General features: G+C 45.0%; 1 protein-coding gene across 1 annotated transcript; it reads right to left on the reverse strand.

Annotated features, from left to right (window-relative positions):
* LOC116941282 (chymotrypsin-like elastase family member 2A) lies at nt 1–25,421 on the reverse strand. The gene is made up of 9 exons (XM_076056882.1): nt 24,881–25,421; nt 18,362–18,429; nt 17,051–17,148; nt 14,871–14,996; nt 14,480–14,616; nt 11,110–11,249; nt 9,488–9,646; nt 8,061–8,173; nt 1–3,583 (listed from the first exon to the last, which is right to left on the reverse strand). Exons 1-8 carry the CDS (start codon nt 24,921–24,923, stop codon nt 8,084–8,086), a joined length of 861 nt encoding a protein of 286 aa, XP_075912997.1. The 5' UTR covers nt 24,924–25,421; the 3' UTR covers nt 1–3,583; nt 8,061–8,083.
* Nucleotides 25,422–25,627: the final 206 nt, after the last annotated feature.

Here is a 25,627-nt window from a genome sequence, read left to right on the forward strand (position 1 = left end):
ACGTTGCAACCACAAGCAATGCTGAAGGAAACACGAAAGCAGTGAAAAAGTATTTGAAAAGTAAATGTTGCACACTCGAAATGAAGGACGTGGGCAGGTGCTCCAAATCGAGGGCAAACATTTATTGTGGTTAATCTGTAAAATGCAACGGCACGCGTGTCACACACAGCAATCTTCAACCGAGTCGCCATTAACCATGCTACTGGTGTACACGTCCGGTTAATCAATAACCCTGCCAGCCGCCTACAGGCCCAACTCCGTTATCGCATGCTGGTGTACACACGTGCATTGATGTACTGCACAGCACATAAGGATCTTCTTTGGTTCTTTCGGAATGAGAATAAAATAATAAATTGATAAAATAAAAAAACACAATAATATTCTCACGACGTTTCGGCCACAACACAAGCGGCCTTCATCATGTTGTGGCCGAAACGTCGTGAGAATATTATTGTGTTATTTTATTTGATCAATTTATTATTGTATTCTCATTCTACGTGACTTTACCGAAAGAACCAAAGAAGATGAATCCTTGCAGTCACGAAAGCTTTAAATCGAAAAAGCACATGAGGACTTTCACAAAACCACACTTTACTCCCTTGCTGCACGAGGAAATAATAAATAAAGAGTGGTCCATTACTAATGTGCCACATAAACAAATGTCGTGAGAATATATGAAGTTCCCCCTAAATTCTCGCAGCGAACGGTGCATCAACGCCTATGTGAGAGAACGGCACCGGCAGATGGTGTGACTTTTATATTTTTATAGTGTTTTTTTTTATTAAAGTGGCTCGCGTTGACCTCTTTGCCTACACCAAAAACGGCCGCGAACTTTTTTAAATGCCCTGGAAAAAAAGAGTCACTTGTCAATATACCCTATTGATTTTAAGTCTCAAAGCTGTAATGTTGCCAGAATTAAACAGAACACCAAATTTTGATTCCCAATTTTACAGTATATCCCAACAGAATGCAAATGTGGGACATCCATCTGCAGCTACTGCGAGGTTGTGGGCCACATAGGCACACAGTGGCTGTGTGCCATGCAGCAGTGAGCATGACAGACTAAAATAACGGGTAAAAGGGAATATAGAAGCAAGAGAATGCTAGTTTATTAATGCAAAGCTTAGGAGCAGATATACAAATATTTCGCACCGTATGTAGCCAACCGTGCTAATCGTAGGTGCGGGGGAAGGACAACAAGATTATTCTATTTATAATTATACAGATCATTATATATAATTGCACAGATTATGCAGATTTGTCACGAGCAACAGTCTGCACGTCACTGGAATGTTATGGTGTGGCTAGAGAGTAGCGAAATGTAAGTTGGGTCATGCTCAAGAATTAGACACAAAACATTCAGATGGAAATGGTTACAGGCACAGCGGGTGTCAATTAGATTTAATTAGGATGATGAAATGTTTTTTGAAGATGGTTAATGGCTGAGTTCAAGTATATTCTGCTTAGGACCTAATAATTTGCATAATGGGGGGGGGGGGGGGGGGCCGAGAAAATCCATCTTCTGACATTTTATAATCATACAATTGTAGCCTGGAAATAAAATAATAAAAATAAAAGTGATAATTTTCGATTTAAAGCTTTCGTGACTGCAAGGATTCATCTTCTTTGGTTCTTTCGGTAAAGTCACGTAGAATGAGAATAAAATAATAAATAATGCTAATTCCTTTGTCAAGGCGCTGTTTCTTCTCACACAGCTTGAAGGTTGCGGTCTGAGCTTGGCTGTGTTCGCTCCAGCGCTGTCCTCCAGACAGTCTCGTCCCTTCACCTGATGAAGGCCACTTGTGTTGTGGCCAAAACGTCGTGAGAATTGTATTGTGTTTTTAATTTTATTAATTTATTATTTTATTCTCATTCTACGTGACTTTACCGACAGAACCAAAGAAGTGATAATTTTATTTTATTATGTTTTATTTGTATTATTTTATTTCCATTCTACGTGAGTTTACCGAAAGAACCAAGAAGATGAATCCCTGCAGTCACGAAAGCTTTAAATCTAAATCGTAGCCTGCTTTACGAGACATCTTAAGAGCATTTTCCATACTCAGGCATTTGGGTTCAATCCCCTTGGCTGGATCTCTTTGGGAAATTGATATCAATACACAGAAGAGCCATTATTTTATAGACTTACTGAGTTCAAGCCGCGCGTCTGGGTTACTCAGGGGGGCAATTTCCCCCATCAGTGACGCTGATTCCGTACCTCCGGACGTTGATGTGGTGTTCGCAAAGTGTAAATATTTGACATCGTTGCCGGACGGCAATCCGTACTCACACATTGTGGACACGCGCGCGTGCTATAAGTCGTTAAAGTGCTCGCCAGATGTGTGAGACAAACGTGTTTACACAACGTAGTGTGTTTCATTGTATGTACACTAAAAAAAAAGTGAAACAGCCGTGGACATAGTAATACTTTCTTTAGCGAATTGCAGTAAGTCTAATGCCATCTTCTGAAAAATGTGTATTATAGTCACTTTAAGATGTTTTCTTGTTCATGTTTTTGTTTTTTCTTTGTTGCGGTTGCATCCGATTCAAGAGCCGAATGCCTCACAGGGCTATACCAAATAAATGAAACAGAAACTGTTAAATGAAACAGAAGTGACACTAAACCTAAACTTTTACACATGTGCGGTGTTGCATATCCGACTGTCACTTATCCACTCTCGCCAATTAATAACACCCAGTGCTGTGTTTGTACATTATGGTGTAACTGTATTTTTCCATAAATGTTCACATAACAGACATTTTTCACATATCTGCGTACTGTATATTATATCAGTTTAACACGTAGGCTGATGGATGTATTATATATATTAGATAAAGATTTATATTAAATTATTACACAAGAGTTTAGTTTGTTGTCCTTCCCCCCGCTATGTTCGGTGCGAAAGAAGTTCAACATACATATGTAATGACAGGGTGACACCTGCCGGCCTGTAGGGATAATTACGGTTAAGGCTGCATTACGTAATGCCTTATAAGGGGGGTATCTGGGTAAAGGTGAAGGGCGGAGTCAGTCTGGAAGCTCTGGGAACCAGCCCAAAAGTTCTGGAAAGGGGGCGTGGTCACCGGTGGAGCTTGGCCACGCCGGGCAGATATAAGGGGGACCGAACCAGAGGTTCGGGGCTGTTCTGCGGGTCCTGGGTCCTGGCTGCGTCGCTGCTCGTCGTCATCTCTTCGTCTTCGACCACGTGGCTGTTCTTCTGCAAGACCATCTCCCTTGCCGCTGCTACGCTAGTCAAACAGCTTGCGTAGTGTATGACGGAGATGGGCTGCGTGTTAGGATAGCCTATGTGTAGCTGCGTTACACAATGTGTCGCCCCGTGTCTCAGAAGTCGCTCACTACACATATAATGAGCAGCTAGACTCTATGGGCGTCCTGCGATGGTACAGATGTTGTAAAGCACAGATCTTCGTTACACAAGCATGGCATGACCTTGGTTTCCAGCGAGTCGGACGTGCGACATTGTACCGCACAACATAGTTCCACTATCATATGAGTGCTTTTATTATAAATTCAATTGGGCAAGGTGATGCGAGGCATTACAGGTCGGTGTCATCTTGGAGCCTAAACACACAAGGAGAGAGAAGAGGGGAGAACAGGGAGCTGAGATGACAGAACGTGTGAGAAAACACAGATGTATGTATATGTATGTTGAACTTCTTTCGCACAATACGTAGCCAACCGTGTTAATTAGAGGTGCGGATGCATAGATAAACCACCTGTAATCTGAATAAGCGAATCTTGTGTAAATCATGTAGGGCATTAGCTTACCTTTTAAGACTGAAATTATCATGAACAGCATGTAGAATATCAGCAACAAACATACATAAGCAGACGAAATCCCTCCTTGCAGCTAATCAGCTGCTGTGGTTCAATACAAGAATACTCTGAACCGGTTTTCGACATTCCGTGTCTCATCAGCAGAGTAGGGATTGCTTCAATCTGCTGGTGAACTGTCACGTACTTGCAGACAAAGACCCTCTCTGTTAGATGTGGCTCCTGGTTCGTAAAATACATTACACAAAATATAACTGTGGAGAATATAAGTTATAAAAAAGTAAGCAGACAAAGCCAATCTGCCACAGGGCCCACTGGAAGTGCATCCTATCAGCAGCATTGGTTGAATAGGTTTCCCGAATAGGTGGAGCCTGAATGAGTGAACAATATTTAGTGGCCTGAACACTGTTTCCAGGTTACAGGGAGACTGATGTTCGGGACGCTTTTGAAAAACATTATAAGCATAGAATTTTCGGCTCAGCATTGGGAGATGTGTGTAGGTGTTCCCTTTTTAGACCAATTACTGCATATCTTGGTTGCAAAAGTAATTCCCCGGGTTGCAGAAGACCCGACTTACGGAAATCCGACCTTATGAAAATGATCCAGTAAATCATGTAAAAAAAAGTTCGATGTGCAGAATTGCTTGTGTTATCTACGTAAGCGAAAATAGTGCAGCGCAGTAAGGTTGCGGATGAATACCGTGGAGTTAGGCGTAGGGTAGGCAGCCTTATCCCTCACTCGAGCTTCACTATGAGTAAGGTAAATGGATTTTTTGTAGCGTTACGTAATTGTTTATTTTCTATGCTTAGCATTATCTTTTTTCTCCATGTTTCTATCGCTGATTTTCTTGATTTTAAGTTTATTTCATGAGTTATTTACTGTATGTACTTTATTTAACACAATTAAACTTCGATTGCTTATGGTCTCAGCCAACAGCGATCAGAGAAGTCTAGGCCTGAAGTGATTGCTTTCTGTGACCCATATTAAAATGTGTTGTGGTATTCATAAAATTGGATAGAGTATATGTTCCATTAGTTTAATTATGGGTAGTGTTAGGGTAGATATTCGACTAAATGAAAGAATCATAGGAAGTGTAGAGCGTATGTACAGCGATACGTAACGAGTAACTATAGAAAACAGACAACAGCGTGAAACAGTACTGAGGGACAGGGGCGGAGCCAGGATTTTGACTTTGGGGGGGCTGACTTCAGTATTCTGAGATATCCAGTGTTTATGTTTTCCAATGGGCGCCACAAATGTATAAAACACATTTTTATTGGATTTGAACGCGGAGTTTATTAATAGGACGGAGCCACTGATGTGGCTAATAAGTTCGATAAGTTCGAAAGGCTGCCACTCAGTCAGCCTGCAGGGGCAGCACACAAGGTGGCAGCCTGCAGGGCAGCACACAAGGTGGCAGCCTGCAGGGCAGCACACAAGGTAGCAGCCTGCAGGGCAGTGCACAAGGTGGCAGCCTGCAGGGCAGCACGAGGTGGCAGCCTGCAGGGCAGTGCACAAGGTGGCAGCCTGCAGGGCAGCACACAAGGTGGCAGCCTGCAGGGCAGCACAAGGTGGCAGCCTGCAGGGCAGCGCACAAGGTGGCAGCCTGCAGGGCAGCACAAGGTGGCAGCTTGTAGGGTAGCACGAGGTGGCAGCCTGCAGGGCAGCACACAAGGTGGCAGCCTGCAGGGCAGCACACAAGGTGGCAGCCTGCAGGGCAGCACACGAGGTGGCAGCCTGCAGGGCAGCACACGAGGTGGCAGCCTGCAACATTTTGCAGCAGCCGGATATCCAGTTATCCCAATTACCGACTTTCCCAAATTTTCAGGGGGGGGGGCTAAGTCCCCCCCCCAGCCCCCCCTGTGGCTCCGCCCCTGCTGAGGGAAAACGAATCTCGTAATCGGGTAGGGGAGGCACAGCTATTTTCTGCTATGGGATTTTATCTTGATTTTGAGGGAAAATGGTTCAGTTTCCGACATACGGAAAAGTCGGGTTAGAGATTGTTCTTGGGAACCTAACCCTTCCGTAACCCGGGGATTGCCTGTACTATTAAGGAATGTTTGAAAGTGTTCAAGCGGCAAAGCACCATGCCATGAGGTGGCTAGTAGATGGCAGTACAGCAAGTTGGTTCCTATGTGAATTAGATCTCAACACATTCATCAACAACGCTTCCTGAAAAGGACATATACAATGCAGTATATCTCATAGGCGATGTTTCGGGCAATGGCCCTTCTTCATAGCACCTCCGATTAGCACGTTTGACTACGTATGGTGCAAAAGAAGTTCAACATACATATAGGAATAGAGTCTTTGTGCTTTTCGCATTTTGGTGTCCTCTGGTCTAACACTGTTGGAGACTCAGCTCTCAAGAAAGCTGTCTCTGGTGTGGACCAAATACAATGCATATACTAGCAGGGCATGTTTTTTGTTTGCATGTTCACCACAAGTATACGTGCTTAATGCAGATATGATTCATTGCAAAAGGTTTAAGTTTGGTGTTTTAACATCTAAACACCGGTTTTATTGCCAAAAAGGGTAAAACATATTCTTATAATAGAAATAGAGTGTTTGTGTAAATCATTAGCCTGTGCGGGGTATGTCTGGAGACAGTGGTGCCCTCCCTTGTGCAAAACAATCGTTTTGAGAATGCCATAGAGTATGGAAATGAGCTTTGACACTCAGCAAAGCTCTCCTTGGTGTAAATTAAGGACATTTACAGGATTCGCGAGTGGAGTGGTGGCCATAGTGGGTCTTAGCCCATTTGGGCCACCGGCACAAAGTGCCATCGTCCCCCACCCTCCCTCCATCCCCAATCGTCACCCTCCCAAAATACCCGCATCAATTCGGCTCCAGCCGAGAGGGGCGGGCGCCTATCCCGCCCCACCCACCTCTCCCTGAATACGGCACTGAAACCAGTGACCCAAGTTCGACACCCAGCTGCTGCTACTTGGCCATGAGTGGTAATATCTAAAACCGGTGCTGGTTCCTCCCCTTCACAATATTCCGCACTGACCAGCGCGGTCAAGCAACTCCCATGACTGATACGGTAGGGAGGGAGACCCCCTCATGCAGCAATGGATTAACAAAAGGCTGTACATACAATGATAATGATGTGTTGTTGATATCGCGCCTTATACTCTGGGGCGTCTCAGAGCACTTACATACAGGGGTGGTCCAGATGTGTTGTGGCCCCCAATCAATTTGCCCCCAATTTTTTTCTTTGTATATTAATTTCGGTTTTTAATAAACCTTACTTTAGAGAGTTAAATGGGGATCACAAGACATCTGTATATTATGTGAGGGGAACCCCCACCCCAGAGTATGGCATTACATGAACTTCTGATGTAACTTTGACGGTATCCACCACTAGGTGGTGGGCAATCATCTTCTGTAAAGAGTGGTTGGCAGAGCTGAGCAAAACCATATGCTACATTTAAATTATCGTTTGAATCATTGGACTGTTGCCATAACATATACGGGGAAAAACTTGAGCACACGATACTTACATCCCAGATGTTGACAATTTGAACTCCCGGAGTGGCAGTTGGAATGTTGGGTAGGTTTTTTAAATCCCCTGCTCCCGCTGCTGTCCACCCAGCAGTGTAAATGGGTCACCAGTCAGTCAATCCGCAGATTACGTGTGGTGGGGTATGAGTGTGGGTATTCCCACCTCTCCCTCGGCCTTTGGCGAAAGTGAAAAAGTAGGCCAACATACTCTCTCCATCAGGGACTCCCGAGAGCTCCCTCTCGTGAAGACCCTTCTGCCAGCAGTGGCGTTAGCAAGGAATTGCAGGGCTGTGCCTTTAGACAATCGTTAGTGACTCAGAAACTCATAAAACCAAGCCGATATGTGCGTTACGAATGCAACAAAACATCCATTGCTTGCTTAAAATTGTTTCTTATGCTCAAGAGATACCCAGTAGACACGCAACCTTTGGCTAGGTTCCAAACACATTCCAACATTGGGCCGAAAATCATCCATTTCCACACACCCAATTTGATACGTACCCAGTAAACATTGAACGTTGGGCCAATATTAGCATGTGGTTGTTACTGTCAGACCAACGTTGGCCCAACTTTGCATGTTTGCTTGACTTATGAATCGGAATGGTACGTGGGAGTATAGATACAACATTTTATTATTTGTTTGCTTCATACGCTATTAGTTTCCTTGACCCCTGCAGCCACGAGAGTTCGTTACACATCACTACCACGTTGATGAAATACAAATAATCGATTCTTAAATTAGCACTGCGAGGCTCACCGTGCAGATCGAAAGAGTGAGCATCAGTTCCGGAAGAGGCTCACGAGCGACTGAGTGAGGCCAAGCATGAGAAGGTGTGCAGAGCACAGACTTGCTGTTGATCGTGATGAAGTCTGTGAACAGAGAACACAAAGGGCATGTTACAATAAGATCATTCGAAGGGCACACCCTGCTGAATGTTTCCCTCTGAGTATTTGCCACGAGACCATTCGTTTGTCAGTTACTTTCTAACATCGTTTTGGGGTGCATTGTATTTTATTCCATTAAGGGGTTAAAATTCGTGTGTAGTTACCGAGTTCCAGTCGACAAATTGGGGTCACGACTCAATAATTCACGTGCTCGTGACTTGTCAACAGTGCCCCTGAATTGAGAAAGAAATCATTCCCGATATATCTCACCAAATGTAATGTGCGGAACGCATCTATGATATGAGCAGCTTTTGTGAAAGTCAGCGCTAACATCCCACTCTCTGCTCTCACCTCCGTGTCTTTGCCGGCAGGGTTCCCCTCCGAGCTCGCTCCACCAATCTCCGAAAGCATTTCCCTCACACGGTCGCCCATGCCCTCGATCTATTCCCATTTTCGCAGCACTCTATGATTCCCCCTTTGGCCAGCTGCACCGCTTTCTTCTCTTACTTCCCCTGCACCTGCACTTTCCCTCTGGCCCTGACTCCATCCCCCTCTCTGTGTCCACATCTCTATCCGACGCGCTAAAGTTCCTCGGACCACTCTTTTGTCCTCTCTCACGAAGTCTTTCCCTCCTGGCCCCATTGCCACTATTGCCTGGCCCGATAGGCCCTATCCCACAAACACAATGCAGAGTACGCAGCACAACCACGACAAACATGCACAGTGGTGTTGTTTGGCAGTAAGCCAGTGGTGGAAATGCCACGTTCTTCAAATTATTCATGGGCAATGCCATTTTAAGTCTTCCCCTTGAGACGCCAACCGCTGAGTGCTACTTTAATTCCTATCCTGCCCTCTTCCATCCCGCAGACGTGTCCCAACCATGTCAAACTTCTTTTTCCGATTAAAATTCCCAAGTATTCGATGGCCAGAAGTTTCAGAGAGACGTAGCCCTGAATTGATCCCCCCCCCCCCAACTGCGATTTTGACTCCAATAATATCTCTTTTCCGCTCTAAAGCCCAGTGTGGCTCGAGAGACAGAGTCGTTTTTCCACTGTCAAAGCCGAGCCATGCCACCGACGCCACACACAATAAATGTCATTAGCCCCTCCCCTGACCCTGCCTGGCTCTGAGCCAGATTTGAGATGTCTTGTGAGGCCAACCTACCAATATTTGGTTCCGGCTCGGAATGGAAAGCAGCCAGCAGTAAACCACCTGCACCGTGAGGGTTCTGCACCGGTTCAGCTCGGGTGAACCAGTGGAAAAGGGACACAATTCTGCCTGTAATACATCCCTTCTTACCTCCATCACTTGAGAGACCCAGTCTGTGTAGGCAGACACCCGTGTGAAAACGGAGGGCTTGTGGAAAACGCTGCAGTTTTTATGTCCAAAGCTGGTGATTCCATACACAACCCAGGAGCCGTTGGGTTCCTGGCAACTCAGTGGCCCACCCGAGTCACCCTGTGGGAGGCAGAGAACAAAAAAGGCAGCTGTGCAGGCCGAATCTACGAGCATTCTCAGTGCTGTTATTCTACAGTGGTTAGCGCACTGCAAGGCTGGTCTGTTGTGTGTGCCGAGGTCAAGTCTTTGTACAATGATGGGTGGCCGGGCCTTTCCTCGTGTGGACCCCAGGCTGTGGAGTCCACTGCCACTGGATGTTCTCTGTGTTGACTCATTTTTAAGGGCTTTTTCTATTTTCTCAATCCTTTGTTTTGGAGTTGTATTTTATTGGTGTGAGTCTGCATGCATGTGCATATGTGTGTTTTGTACAGGGCCTTGTGACCTCCATGTGAAAGGCGCTTTAGAAGTGTCAATTGTTCTTACTACACTACGAACCCAGCGATTTGTGTTTATTTCTTGGCAACAGATAACATCAGTGACGATTTGAAATGTGAACCGGCCTTGCATTCCCCCGCCCCGCCCCACCCCCGAAAATCGCTACACGTTCACCAACTCATACAGACCAGCGCGGTGAAGTATGGCCAAGCAACCACCCATGACCGACATGGTGCCGTGAGGTATCCATCTAGCAGTGGATTGTGAAATGTCTCTAAATTATTGTTATATAATTTAGGCTTTGGGGCTTCCACTCAACGTTCAGAATGGGAAATGTGCAATATCGGTTCAGCCAAGGTATCTAGTGGTAGCCTATGGCTGTTGAGTACACAGATTGTCAATTAATCTATTCTCCTTCATATAAAATTATCTAATTGTATTACGATTGTGATTTGGCTTAATGTTATTAATAGTAATATTAAGTAATCGTTAATAACAATTGTATTTTATGCAGCATCATTTAAGAAAATTAAATCTCAAACAGTGAAAATTGCGAAGATTCAAGACTTTGTTTGACCGTCATGAATTGAACATTACTGTCAGTGGCAGAGCGAGTGGGAATTACTGCCCCCGTCCCCCCACCCCATATTGTGTGAACTAGAGGTCATTTTACGAAGAGATCTCAGATCTGATGTAAGGGCGCCTGGTATACAGGAGTTCGTGGGTTCGATCCCGACGCTGACACATGTATATTTGGAGTTTGCATGGTCTCTGTGGTCACGTGGATTGTTCTTCAGGTCCTCAGGTTTTTTCCTCTCCACATTTAAAATCAACATGCGTTTTAAATATTTAGATGCTATAAATTTCCACATGATATGCTATTTCGTTGAGTTATCAATTCTGGCCAGGTTGCTTCTGAAAAAGAGCTATATAGCTCAGTGGGCCTTACCTGGTAAAATAAAAATTGTTTCGTATAGTTTACGTGGCTCTTTTCTCATGACACGACGCCAATGCCACAAATTGGGATGAAATTGTGGGAAAAAGTGAAAAAAGTTACTTATTAAAGCGGTATTGACAGCAAATTGTAATTGCTGGAAACCGGGCGCGCATCGCCATGCCACACGTGAGCTCGGTGTATGTCTACTTACATTGCAAACTGCGTGATCATCCCCAGCACAAATCAGGTTCGTGTTGACGCCGTACCACCACCACTCTTGCTGGCTGCACGTGGAGTAGTTCACAAACGGGAGCTTGGCCTCCTGCAGCACGCTGGGAAACTTACCATCACCTGCACTCAAGCAGCAACACGTAGTGTGTTATTTTTCTATTACCCCAAGTAGTATCTTCCCGGCTCCGAATCGTACTTAGTGTACTAGTTCCACCGTGGCAGCAGAGAACCCATAAATTATCACTAACAGTTAACTTTTAACACTTACAAAGGTATTCCCTCCATGTAGTAGGCAGGTGGGGGGGGGGGCATTGCCACATCCCTTTGGGGCAGTGGAAGGCTCAGTATGAGCTCCTGCATAGTTACCTTAGTAGTATCACACACACTGTTCTTAGTGTTCACCTAGTTAAAGCCCCGACGAGTCTCGAGCCCCTTTTTCAGAAGGTGTCAGCTTTTGGGGTGTTTGACGAATAGATTTTCTTAAAGAGGTTGTATTTGTGCATTTGGAGAAAACCGCAGTAGCAAGGAGAAATCATGCATATGAGAGGAACATGCTTAAAGGTCTGCACAGAATGGCTTCACAATCCATTCCCAGTACTGCCATCTCTTGGCTATCTCGCAGCTCAGTAGGTGTGAGAGTTTCATAAACCGACGTGATGCAACCAGCACTCGCCTCCAAGTGTAATAATTTCAACTTTGTAACGCCTCACAGTATTCGCTCACTCTCGTAGTGAGAATGAGTCAGAGGCGCGAGGAACCACAGAAAGCAGGACAGCCACCCGATGAGCTGGCTCCACCAATTGCCCAAGCTCAGCGGATCTCTGTATATTAAGGTGTTATCAACCAATTAACGTTTACACGTGGGAGTAAACCGGGGCAACCTTAGAAAACCCAGGCGTGCACGTGGGGCAACACTCTACAGATGGAACAGGTGGAGTCCACATTTTTTGCTGTACTGCATCTCCTGGCAAGTCAGGGTTTGGCTCCTCCTCAACACCCACAGGAGGGGAGTTTTATAACATTTGTGCGATCCAGCAACCCTCGCCTGCAAAGTGCCGGATCATAGGCATGCATCACCATACCCGGGTCACGTTACAGCGATGAAAAGTGTTCCATTTTATTCCAATAATTTCAGCATGTAAAAATTTTCCCCATTGAAATTCTTTCAGTGAGTAGTGTATGAATGCACTACCTTTTGAAGACGACATCACGTAAGGCGTATTTGTTGAATTAAAATAAAACTAACACGGTTAATTCTCAAAGCTGGAATAAGCTGCATTTGGATGACAATTTTTTTTTATCATTTTGGTCAACTCAGTACATTTGCAAACTAAGTTTAATCATGGGTGGGTATACGGATTTCATTTGAGGATCTCATACGATGGGTAAATAGCCACTTGAGTTACCTAGTCATGCTAAAATAAGAACAAATATTGTGTCTGTTACTAAATATATTTCTTACTTCGTAGCTACCATTAGCAAACTCTACTTATGCCAATTTAAAAACTGGTACTGGTAGGAACCTCCTGGTTACACCAGCCCACAGAGGATTATTGTGTCCGTCCGTCGTGCATCCAAAAATGGGAGGGGTGTGGCTGGGTGGAGAGAGGAGGGTGGGGAGGGGCTGGGTGGGGAGGGAGGGGCTGGGTGGGGAGGGTGGGGCTGAGTGGGGAGGGTGGGGCTGGGTGGGGAGGGGCTGGGTGGAGAGGGTGGGGAGGGGCTGGGTGGGGAGGGTGGGACTGGGTGGGGGGTGGGAGGGGTGGGGCTGGGTGGGGGGTGGGAGGGAAGGGGCTGGGTGGGGAGGGGCTGGTCACCCCGTGGTGCCCTTATAAAACTCAACGTTTAACCTACTCACGCCGGCTTGTGCCCGCCCTCACAGTCAGGCATATTTGCGGAATACACCTCGCCGCCGTTGACCTTGGCCATTGACCGAGCAATCCAACGTTCCTACCAGCTCCCTCCGCAAGAATGTGTTCCTCAGAAAACGTTTTAAAAATGTAATGCTCATCAGGCTCCATCATGTGATGTGGTCTCAAATTCCAATCTACTCTCTAGCCTCTCTGCATGCTATGAAGAGGGCCGCAGTGTTACTGACAAATGTTTTTTGCATATTAAATGTTGGGGAAATAATATTTTTGACCCTAGATTGGAACCAGTAGGGAATAGACAGCACTACGAGCTGGCGGCGGCGGCGAGTTTAGCGGATGTCGACGCAGTCGAGGGGAAAGAGCAATGTCCCACTGCAACGTGGTTCACTGGAGGCTTAGACAACTGCGGATGATCAAATAGAGAGTGCACAGAGGGCAACATTACGTTCATTGCCAGAGATTTATAAACGTTTCAACAACACACAAAAACAGTGCACTATGTGTACAGGAAGCTCTCAGCCTTGTGCAAAACCACCAGTTCCTGAGCAGTAGTGGCTATGCACGTGGCCTGTAATCCAGCGCTGCGGAGGCAGCGTTGGTTTGTGGATCACACAGAAGTTGTGAAACTCTCTTCCCGTGGGTGGCAAGGAGGTGCCGTACCCTAGCCTGGCAGAAGGCGGTACAGCAAAGGTGGATTCCACCTGTTCCACCTTAATGAGTATTGCCCTTCTCTCAGCGGTGGGTTTTCTCTGGGTGCTCTGGTTTCCTCCCACGTATAAACATTCATAAATTGGCTGATAACACCGTTATATTTGAAAGTACACAGAGCTTTGGAGGAGGGGGGACTTTAGCTCTTGCCTTCCCACTTGTCTGTGGTTTCTCCTTTGTACCTCTGAGTCATTCTGTCTCTCTCCAAGAGTGAGCGACTACGGTGTGCTGCGTTATGAGTTGACAACGAGAGAAAACTATTTTTTATTTAGAACTAAACTACCAGGTAACGGCCACTGATCTTTGCAGCTTTTTTTCAGAAGCGACCTGGCCACAAATGATAGCTCAACGAAGTGGCTTATCATGTGGACATGTATAGCAGCCAAATACTCGAAACGTATGTTTCTAAATGTGGAGGGAAAAACCGGAGGACGCGGAGAAAAATTCCACATGACCACGGGGAGAACATCCGAACTCTAAATATAAAGGCGTCAGGTTGGGATCGCACCCACGACCTCCTATATACCAGGTGAGATAGTTAGCACCTCGCTACCGTGGCGCCTCTAATCAAACATTATTTGTCAAGTTTTCACTAAGTTGGCCTGTGATGGCATTTTCTTATCATTTACAGCCTTGAAGCATTTTTACTACATTATATGTAACCAAGCAGGTACCCAAATATTTAGTCTCTTCATGTGATTGTCACTCAATATCAAAACAACCCAAGTGAATATGCATTGCATTGGTCGTGTGGTCGGTGTCATGTGCACTCACTCGCGAGGAGACCCCAGCCTGTAGCCATGCAGGTGACGTTATCCCACAGCTCCTGCCCCACGCGTGGCAGCACCGCGAGTTTAATTTGCTCGCTAAGAGGTGCAGCGGAAGATAGCTTCATCAGAGCGATGTCAAACCTGCAGGGTAGAAGGGGGTGGAGTAGAGAGAACTCGGTATAAAACGAGACTACGGTGCAAATTTCACATGTCTGCCCCTGACCAAATGTCACATGTCTGCCCCTGACCAATTAACCACCCCAACCAATTTTGTTTTTTTTTGTCTGTAAATTGCGGCCGCCATCTGCTCGTCTCGTTACAAGATCGTGTGGAGTGGCGGCACAATCGCTGTGCTTAAAGTTGGACGGTGTTAAATGTGCAATGTGGTACTCCACCCTCTGGTTGGATGATTATTCCAGGAAGGATGCACGACACTCAGAGCGATAGTCGACTCGAATTGCGCAGGCTCGTTGATGCGTAAGTTGTGCTTGCCCAGTACCATACGATAGACACGGTCCGCCCTGTGTGTGTGCGGGGATGGGACCAGACACGAGATGTGCATTGCAAAAAACATTCCCAGTGATTTATAAATATTCAGTGCTGGATTATAGTTCTGGATTTTGGAAGTTACAAACGTAACCGATTTTGCAACAAAATCCGACCCTCCATGCCCGCGTTCAGTGCTCTGCATTGACCACCAAGATGAAATACGGTTAAACAACCCCCATGAAGTTAGACAATATGAGAAAGCCTTCATCGAGCAGTAGCTTAACAAAGGGATTTAAATGTTTTTTATGATCATCATAGGATATCGGAGTCGAAGCATGAGTGAACTACAAACATATATAAAGAGTGACTCCTATAATCCACGGTGATATGTGGGGGATCTCCCAGTAGATCTTGGAACCAGCGGTACACCGCAAATAAAAGCCAAACTTCCGCAGCAAAATTTCAGATTTTGGGATCTCTGGCCCTGTGAATTATATAGGAGTTGTGAACCACATGGGCGCTGAGAATTATAGAACTTGTGGATTGTTGGAGCACATAATTTTCAACTTCTACTGTATTTATTACAAAAATAAATTATCTGCAGACCTATGCCAGATTTGAAACCAAATGTAGGCTGTGATTTGTAGTTCACAGTCATGAATTCGCTGCACTTAAGAAACCCATGCCTATTCAGTGGCAACCCAAGATTCTAAACAGGGATCTTGATCAGCAGCAATGCCGTAATTATAATATATATTGGGGGGGAAATATCTCCCCCCCAATATTCAAATATGCTCAAAATGTACCCCCCCCCCCAATATATTGCTATAAGATAGATTTCTGTTTATATTATTGTGGTTATCGTTGTACTTTATTAATCCCTAATCTCTGCTATTACATACAATGAAACAAGAAAAGATAAAAAAGAAAAAAACCAGAGCAATGTAATACAATACACTATTAGACATTATTGTAAAAAAAACATCCTATGTGTTAATATTTTTTTTTATATTTTAGGCAGGAAATGGCAGGAAATGAGTTTTCAAATTTAGATTTTTTTTCTGGGGGAGACCCCCAGACCCCATGGAAGATTTGGTCCCCCCCAATGTTGACTCCATGGCTACGGCCTTGATCAGCAGTGTTGCCTGGGTGCTTTTGACACAGATAATGGCACTTATCTTCTGAGCCACCTCAAGTCCCACAGCTTTAATTAGAACACAGGTTCTGCCCAAGCCCACTTACCTTTATAAACATTCAATGAGAGGTGTCATCTAACATGCATGTTCTTTAATCTGTGTTGCTCTCCTCGCCACTCATTGTACTCATAAGGATGCACCTCTCTATGCTCCTTTGCACACTATTCATCGTTTGTTCCATTTATCTGTCGATGTCCACGTATTTGATCCATTTGTCAATGCAGGCAATATACACGAGAATGAACAATACGGGACACTGGACTAAATTCGCGATGGTCAGCAGAAAAAAAACCGACCACATCTAAGAGATCATCCACCGTGCAAGAGTTAGAGTGACCTTTGCATCTCATGACCATGATATGATGGCTACAGCTTGGGGAGGTCTTCATCAATGATGATGATTGTAACAACATTGAAAATGTAGCACTTTCGAACTGTTTGAGCTCGTGCCCAGATCTGTGGCTGCATATTTTATTTACAGATAGTATGCCAACAGACTCGAGTGTCCGCATTGCACACAACGATGGACGTGAGGCTTCTTCCAGGTGGGTTCCGTTTTATTCTCGAACTCCAACTCGAAACCTGTACACAAGAAGTGCTGACGCGCGAGGTCCCCCAGTCCACACCGTGTGGAGGCGTGCATCCATACCCCATGGCTTTCCGCTGGTACTGGCCGTTTCCAGCCAGATCAGACGCTGCAAAACTGTAGAATGCGCATGCGTGCAGGGTGGGCCCAGCTTCAGTGTTACACAGCTCGTATAAATACCTTACTTAGTACCCCCCCCCCTCCGCGATCCATTAAAATTACCTTGATATGGGACTTTTAATGGGGAGGGGCTGTGGAGCTTCTCTCAGACCCCTTACCCGACACCCTGTGCCACACAACTCACTGGATGCAGTGTGCGGCGGTCATCACCCACTGCTGTTGCACGAGCGAGCCACCACACACGTGGTACCAGCCAGTCCCCGTCTGCGCCTGCAGCGACGCCTGCATCGGAAAAACAACGTCGGGTTTACCGAGTTGAGGCACACAGAAGGACATCCAGCATTATATCCACTGCCGCTGGTGAAACGTGCTGGAACTGGAATGGCACGGGGCTGGCCCGGAGAGTGCGTGTGCCCGCGGCAGTTGGCTCTAGTGGACACGTTCACTGATGGTCCACTCCAGTGAGGCAATGGTGAACTGTGTGCACTGTATAATCATGGGATAATTTGCACTGAAACGTCACAGTAGAAATTGACCTCTGTCCTATAACATTGCACTGTGTACTGAGGCCACGCAAATGACGTCATCCCCACTACTACACAATTGCATGGAGAGTATGCTGATGCCCACCCATTCTGAGGAGGAAGGGGTCCTTCTGTTACCCTTGAAAGTATCCATGAAAAGGTGGGGATTAACTACCATCTGGGGTTTTTTTTTTATTACCGGGTCTGCTACTGCCCCTCATCTAAGTGATGGTGTTGTTGAGAGGGATTGGAGGAGATTGTGCTGATGGCAAGAGGTCTTATGCCCAATCAGATGAGTGGCTTTGGCATTGCATTGGTGATGTTATATTGTTGTAAAGCTGCCTGATGTGTAATTCCTTGTGGGTTTTTTGCAGCCAGTATGCAAATCTGATGCTATGTACAGGTTTCTCTCGGTTTATGCGGTAGATGCATTCCAAATAAGGGCTCACAAAGTGAAATTGCGTAGCATAGACTGCAGTCACCCAATCCACAATGCACAGCACGAGACAGCTGCATGCAAAGTGGCGCATACAGTAGTACGCACAATATCCCACGTCCGACTGCATAGCGGCATGAGTGAATTCAAACCGCATATCGCGAATTTTGGGGTAGAAACAGGTTAGCCACATCGAAATGAAATCGCACAAACCAAACCCCCCATGAAGCGAGGAAAATCTACAATTGAACCCCATTACAGAAACATCTATTGCTGGCTTGAAATATTCAGGCTGACTTGCTTACAATAACAGTGGGTTATATCAGGGTTGAATTATGTTGGGAGCTTATATATAATGACAAAAAATGCCTTCGAAAACAAAGCCCTTTGACGGGTGATGGAAACTTTAGATGGGTCATGTAGCCCACGTGCCCAGCCAACACATACTCAATCAGATTTTGCTGGCACGAACGCCAAGGAGGATGTCACCATCACTTCGTGGGGAAAGGCAGCTGTTGCTGTGTGAGGTATATACCTGCCAGGGCCATGTGTGTGGGGCTGCTTCCACCCCGTTGACAATGCGGTTCTGAGCTGAGACATGCCCTGTTGAAGAGACACAATACGCTACAACATTGAGGTTGAAAGAGCACACCAAAAGACAACAATAACCCCGGTTTAGCTATAATAATAATAATAACAATACTTACATTTTATATAGCGTCATTCTTGCCAAAAGCATCCCACAACGCTTTACATTAATTATATAAGGACCAAATCCATATACGCGGTTGGCTACGTACGGTGCGAAAGAAGCCCAACACACACATACATACAACGCAAATGAAAACCCTACTACCAAGCAAAAAAAAAACAAATGGCACAAAAGAAACAACAAATAAGTTAAATTTTGATTTAAATGTTTTAAATGTTTCTTGCCGTTGGTTTTTCACACCTGATGATGACTGTTTGCGTTACAGTCGAAACGTGAGAATTTTATTGTTTTATATATATTATTATTGTATTGTTTCCCTTCAACGTGACTTTACCGAAAGAACCAAGAATATAATAACAAATAAGTTATCAAAACAAATAAATTAGCCAATTAGGTATACACATCCAAGACCACAATCCCAACTTACCAACCAAGCAAGATGGGGCAGCGGTGAAGTTCCAAAACGTTACGACTACTCAATATCAATTGGTCCAATGTCCAAAAGTGATTACCTATTTTTTCAGCATATACCTGGTTGAATAAAAGGCCTTTAGTTCACATTTGAATAATATGTTGGACTTGTTAGATGTGTTGTGGGAGGGCATTCCAGACTGCAGGGGCTGCGCATGAGAAAGCTCATTCACTAATGGTTTTAAGTTTTATTTTTGGGGTGGAGAGCAGACCTAGAGAAGATGAACGGAAAACCTGGGGAGGAGAGTCAACTGAAATTAGAGGAGAAATATAGGCAGGGGCTAGCACTGGAAGAATTTTTAAAACAGTGAGTGCAATCTTGAAAGTGATTCTGGACTGAAAAGGTAGCCAGTGGATGAATCGTTAATTGGATGTAATATAAATTTAAAACAATTTTTATTTTACTAGGTAAGGCCCACTGATATGATGGTGCTTATGGGTATGAGTGAGTACTCTTGCAGCTGCGTATTGAATATACTGCTTATTGATTTCAATAATCCAGCCTGGAAGTTTCAAATGTATTCATTATTGTTTCTGCAGCTGTATCAGAGAAACAATGGCGGATACGAGAAATCTGAATATGAAAGTAAGTGGTATTGCATATTTAGGAAATGTGAGAAGAAAAGGAGAGGTTAGAACCAATAATGAAACACAGATTCTGTGCCTGTTAACTAACATGAAGATCAGATTCAAGCCGATGGACAGTAGATTTGCTGATGTGAGGTAATTGAGTATCTCAAGATAACTTAAGTTTTAGAGTTATTTAGTTGAAGAACATTTGCTGTTAGACACTGCACAAGACAGGAATAAAAGGTGGAAAGAGAATTTTAATCAAGTTGATTGAATTTCGATTTAAAGCTTCGATTTAAAGCTTTTGTGACAGCGTCTTAATGAACACTGCTAAGCTTGGCAGCGTATTTTAAGCTGGGTGGGAGGAGGAGAGAGCCTTGAGCAAAGGCGTTTACATATCAACAGAGGAATTTAGCATATTGATGACATGCAGATATGGGGTTAGTCACTCCTTGCGGAATGTGTAGGCGGTGGGTTGTCTCAAAGTCATAAGAACCAAGAATAAATTGATTGAAACTACTATAAATCTTGATGTAAAGCTTTCGTGACTGCAGGGATTCATATTGTTGGTTCTTTTATTATTTTATTGTTTCCCTTCTACATGACTTTACCGAAAGAACCAAGAATATACTATAAATCTGTGTATCATCCACATAGAAATGGTGTTTTATACCAAAGCTTGCAATGAGTTTGCCCAGGCGGAAGAATATATATGGTGAATTGAAGAGGACCCAGAATAGACCCTTGGGGAACACCACAAAGCAGAAGCTTGTGACAGGATGTGACATTTATAGAAACTTAATACACACGATGAGAGTGCCTTAACATTCATGTCGGCTGTTTCGATGCCTTTCTAACCAGCCGACATGAATTTGAAGGCACTCGAAGAAAATAGAATGATCAATAGTCTTGAATGCAGATATGCAGAGGATAAATCCATGAGAACCAAGGAAGAAAGAGATCCAGAGTCAGGAGAAAATAAAAGGCAATTTGAGACAAGAATTAAAGCAGATTGGTTAAGTGATGAAAAAAAAACAGATTGAACTTGGTCAAAGAGGTTAATGTTAAAGAAAACGGTTAATTCGATTATCGTATATGGCACGTTCGATGACATTCGATAAGAATGGAAGATTTGAAATAGCGTGGTAGTTTGCAGGCGTATCATGATTAAGTGATGGATGTTGAAGAACTGAGGTGACAGCAACTACCTTAAGTGCAGATGGAAATATATTTTTTTGTTCTACGTGACTTTACCGAAAGACCCAAAGAATATAAATTCCTGTAGTCAGGAAAGCTTTAAGTCAATATTTATAATCCCTTGCTCATCATGACGTCCTTTTTACTTTGATGTCTCAATAACGTTACGGAGATCGCGTGACGTGAGGGTTCTGCCTTTGTAGTGAGGGTTGTCAGTTGACGCCGAGGAGGAGGGAGGAGGCGCCTCGGCCCCCCATGTGGAGTGACGTCAGCCGCTAATTCTGAATTGGGGGGGGGGGGGGTGTCCATTTGGAGGACGTCACCTGTTAATGATTATTAATGAGGGGGGCTGTTCGATGTGGTGTGACGTCACCCGCTCATGATTATTAGTGAAGGGGAGGGTGCTCCATGTGGAGTGACGTTACCTGCTCATGATTATTAATGAGGGGGGGTCCATGTGGAGGACGTAACCTGTTCATGATTATTAATGAGGGGAGCTGGTCAACGTGGAGTGACGTCACAAGCGATGCACACACGTATTCTTAGCTCATTATAGTAGGTAATAATAATGTGGAGGGTGTCCATTTGGAGGACGTCACCTGCTCATGATTATTAATGAGGGGGGCTGTTCGATGTTGAGTGATGTCACCCGCTCATGATTATTAATGAGGGGTGGGGGGGGGTGTCCATTTGGAGGACGTCACCTGCTCATGAATATTAATGAGGGGGCTGCTCGATGTGGAGTGACGTCACGAGCGTTGCACAGACATTCTTGGCTCATCATAGTAGGTAATAACAATGGGGGGGGTGTCCATTTGGAGGACGTCACCTGCTCATAATTATTAGGGGGGCTGTTTGATGTGGAGTGACGTCACTTGCTCATGATTATTAGTGAGGGGGGGAGTACTCCATATTGAGTGACGTCACCTGCTCATGTCATGAATGAGGAGGGGTGGGGGGGGTGTCCATTTGGAGGACGTCACCTGCTCATGAATATTAATGAGGGGGGCTGGTCGATGTTTAGCGACGTCACGACCGTTAAGGACAGATATTCCTGGGTGATTATAGTAGGAATGATCAAGAGTCCCATTAGGAGAGAATGTTGACGTAGTTGAGGACTTTGTGTCCTTGGGCAGTGATGTCCAAAATGCAGGGGTCTGTGAGAAGCAGGTAAAGAAGGGTATTGCTAGAGCAGTGCAGGGTTGTGTTGTTGCTACATAAACGACTTTGGAAGCGAAGAGAGATAAGGCTGAGTGTAAAGAACAGGGTATTTGAGGCAGGAGTGCTCCCTGTGTTACTGTATGGCTTAGAGATCTGGACTCTAATTAAGCAGCTTGAAAATTAATTGTTGCTGAGCCCAGCTGGGAATTGCATGGCAGAATGGGATCAGCAATGCAGAAGAAATTAACATTGTAGGCAGGTGTTTTTGTGTTTGGTGGGATGTGTGCAGGGCGGAGGAAAGCCAATTACTGCAACAGGCATTGGAGTGGTCTCCACGAGTCTGGCGACCAAGGGGAAGACTTAAGAGCGGACGGTGGGAGACCCTGAGGGTGGATATTGGAAGTCACGTATCTACTGTGCAGCAGCTGCATATTCTGGTAGAGGGTAGAAGTTGTTGGCGAGGTGTGGTGGCGTTAACGGCTTTGGCCAAGATGACATCCCGATCTCGAGTTCACACTTGAAAGGAGGCGTGTGCGAATGCAAGTTGAGGATAAACTCAACCCATACATCGTCTCTCCAGGATCGCTTATAATGAGTAGGGCCTACAACTTTAGGGCAAGTCAAAAATGGGGTCAAGCGAGACTGGATCCCGTCCAAAGAATTTGGAATTTCTACGAATGGCTCAGGACCGCCAACAAAGATGGGCACTTTGACTGCCATCATATGACTACATTATATGATGAGCATTAAACCATGAAAGCGATGCCTATAACTTCTGATTGTCACGTGTAAAATCGCTAAAAATAGGCCACTTCATTTTATCTCACTCTTTGCTGCCTCTGTGCAGATATTAAAACTTGAGAGACTGTAGTGTGTGGCGTCACACAAACACGTCATTGCTTTGAGACTTTGAACCTACAGTAGTTACATGTAGCAATGTAACGATAAAACCACAGTTAGTGGCTTTCCAATTAAAAGTAGTAGAAATCACTGACCTTATTTGAATCAAAGGGGAGTAGTGGTAGCATAGTGGTTAGTGAACTCTGCTATGAATCCGCCCAGTGGGGTTTGATTCCCCGCCATGGTTAACAACAGCAGCAGGTGATGTGTGAAACGAACCTTTGCACTTACATTCATCAGATCACACCGTGCAGCGTGGTGAAGTATTGCCAAACAACCCCAATGACCAACGGTTACGACCTTCCGTTTCAACTCTCCTGTCAGATTGTTACCTCTCCATTCTGCCTCTGTTTCCTACCTTTCTCCCCTCCCACCTCTCATCTTAACGTAATGTATATAGCGCCTTAACTAAGGCTTTTGCAAAGAATTAAGAACAGTACTAGTGCATGTCATGGTGGAGATGAGGTGAATAAAATAAATGGGAGGAAGCGACGGGCAAATCTGCGATGCGTGAATTCGGTGAAAGCTAAATTGATGACAGTAAATGACGACGGATTGAATGAATGGGGAATGAGTGATAGTCATATAATAATAATGCAATTTATTACGCGCGCAAATTTGTGGACGTAACGGGAATAGGAAGAGCGAACAGGAACGGTGGTGGTTATGACGGGGAGATTAAGGGGGTCGTGGGGTGTGCTCTGGAAAATAAGTGAGTTTTGCTGTGAATCCTATACGCATTTTTTTTAAATACACGCGCCTATCACACTTGGAAATGGGGAAGCTATTTTTCCCCATAGGTCATTAAGAGCAAAAGTCATGAAATAATTCACAACTGCCCATGATTTCAGGTTTGAGGCGTGTAGGTGAGATGCGGTTGCGAAAATCAAATGGATATCGAATTTCAAACCAACTTTACCACGGTGCTCATACACGAGTAGACATATATACACTCTATTACTACTCGCCTTCACGCTCGCCATCTTTATCCTGACCTCTCCCGCTATACAGACCACATAGCCCCTTGTCTCTGGCCTCGTACCTCTTGGGCGCCTGCACATGTACACGGCACCAGCATAGTCTGGCTGGGGGACCAATTTGTAGGCCATCAAAATGTTATACGCCAGTAGCAACATTCATGATACATTCCAAGGTGTCCCTAAATTACCTCAACCTGCATAAGATTACCGCCTACTGTCATTTCCAATCTCCCGGATAAACCTGTACCCGTCCAATAATGGTTGTAGAGTAAAGAAATGTACTCAGTTCTACAGCCTTTAGTTTGAAAATCTATTGAGGTATATGAAAACTATTAAAAACTAATTAATGTTTACCTGGTAAGGCCAGGTCAGAAGCGACTGAGCCACAAATGATATCTCAACGATGTGGAACTTTAAAGCAGCCAAATTCTCTAAACACGTGTTTCTGAATGTGGAGGGAAAACCATAGGGAGAACATGCAAACTCCAAATGTCCATGCGTCAGGGTCGGGATCGATCCCACGACCTCCTGCATACCAGGCGAGGTAGTTCACATCTCGACACTGTGGAACCCTAACTCCAAGTCTAACCCGGGGGTAATACATATCACACGGCAAATGGTGACTGGGGGCAGCACACATTCTGGGGAGTGCGAATTACATGCGGCACGGCACATTACTATCACAGTAGAGCGGTAAAGCCAGGGCTAAATTAACCCATATCCTACCCGGTGGCTGAGCAGCAGAACCAGTGACTCGCAACCGAAAGGTTCAAATTCTGGTTGCAGGGACTGACAAAGCCCATCATCCCTCTAGGTTCGATACAATTACTAACAGTCGTCTCAGACGTCAACAGTGATTTTCCTATGGATAAACACGTCTCCCCGCCAGAGGAAATGTTGAATTTCCACCAACGGCTCACAGGGTTGTAAAACAGGAGATAAGTGCCAGCTCAATACTCATTTGAGTAGAACATCACTTTGAATATGTGATTAAATTACTGGTTGGCGTTGGTTTAAAATGCTTTACTGATTCGTGAGTATTCTTAATGAGAACGGCACTTACCCATTGCCCCAAGAGCCACATAGATCAGAAGATGATAGAGCATGACGGGTTCTTGCTGCGAGTCCCCTGAGCTCTGTGTGCAGTAATCCTCTGTCTGTTACAAGGCTCCCTTAGAGCTTGGCACGATTTATTTTTTCAATGTTTAACGTTGGGTTTTTAACGCCTATTGCACAGCTTGTAAACACACCTAAGACGTACAACATTACAACACCCCTTTATTTGCATATGCTATGTAAATAATACAATGCAAAGGTGGTGCTGAATGTGTATGACGACACGTATTATCATTTGGTCTATATCCAGTGTTACGTTTGCTTAGAGCAGGGATGGGGAACGTCCGGCCCACGGGCCGTATAAGGCCCGCGAAATCATTTGGTCTGGCCCTGCCAAGGCAACCGCAGGCGGGACTCGAAAATAAATAAATATAGGAGCTTTTCTCATAGCAACATAAATTTACGTTAAGTGAATCATAATAACGTACATTTTAAGGGACAAGCAAGGAACGTCCATTACGGGATAGACTGGACACATTCGAGGACAAGATGGGACAGACACGTATGCTTCTCGTCGGCTGCCCGCGGCCCGTCTGCCTGTATTGCGGTGACTCAGAGGACAGTCAGTGCCAGGCAGCCTGAGAGTGTACATGTTGCGAAAGTGTTAACACACTGCGGCGAAACTGCGGCAATGATGAGACGAGATGCGATGAGATGACCTTGCCTCCGATGATTGACGACGATGTTGTCGAAT

This window comes from Petromyzon marinus, chromosome 1, assembly GCF_048934315.1.
Source record: "Petromyzon marinus isolate PM22_M1 ecotype Great Lakes invasive population chromosome 1, UKy_Petmar_22M1.pri1.0, whole genome shotgun sequence".
NCBI classification, from domain to species: Eukaryota; Metazoa; Chordata; class Hyperoartia; order Petromyzontiformes; family Petromyzontidae; genus Petromyzon; species Petromyzon marinus.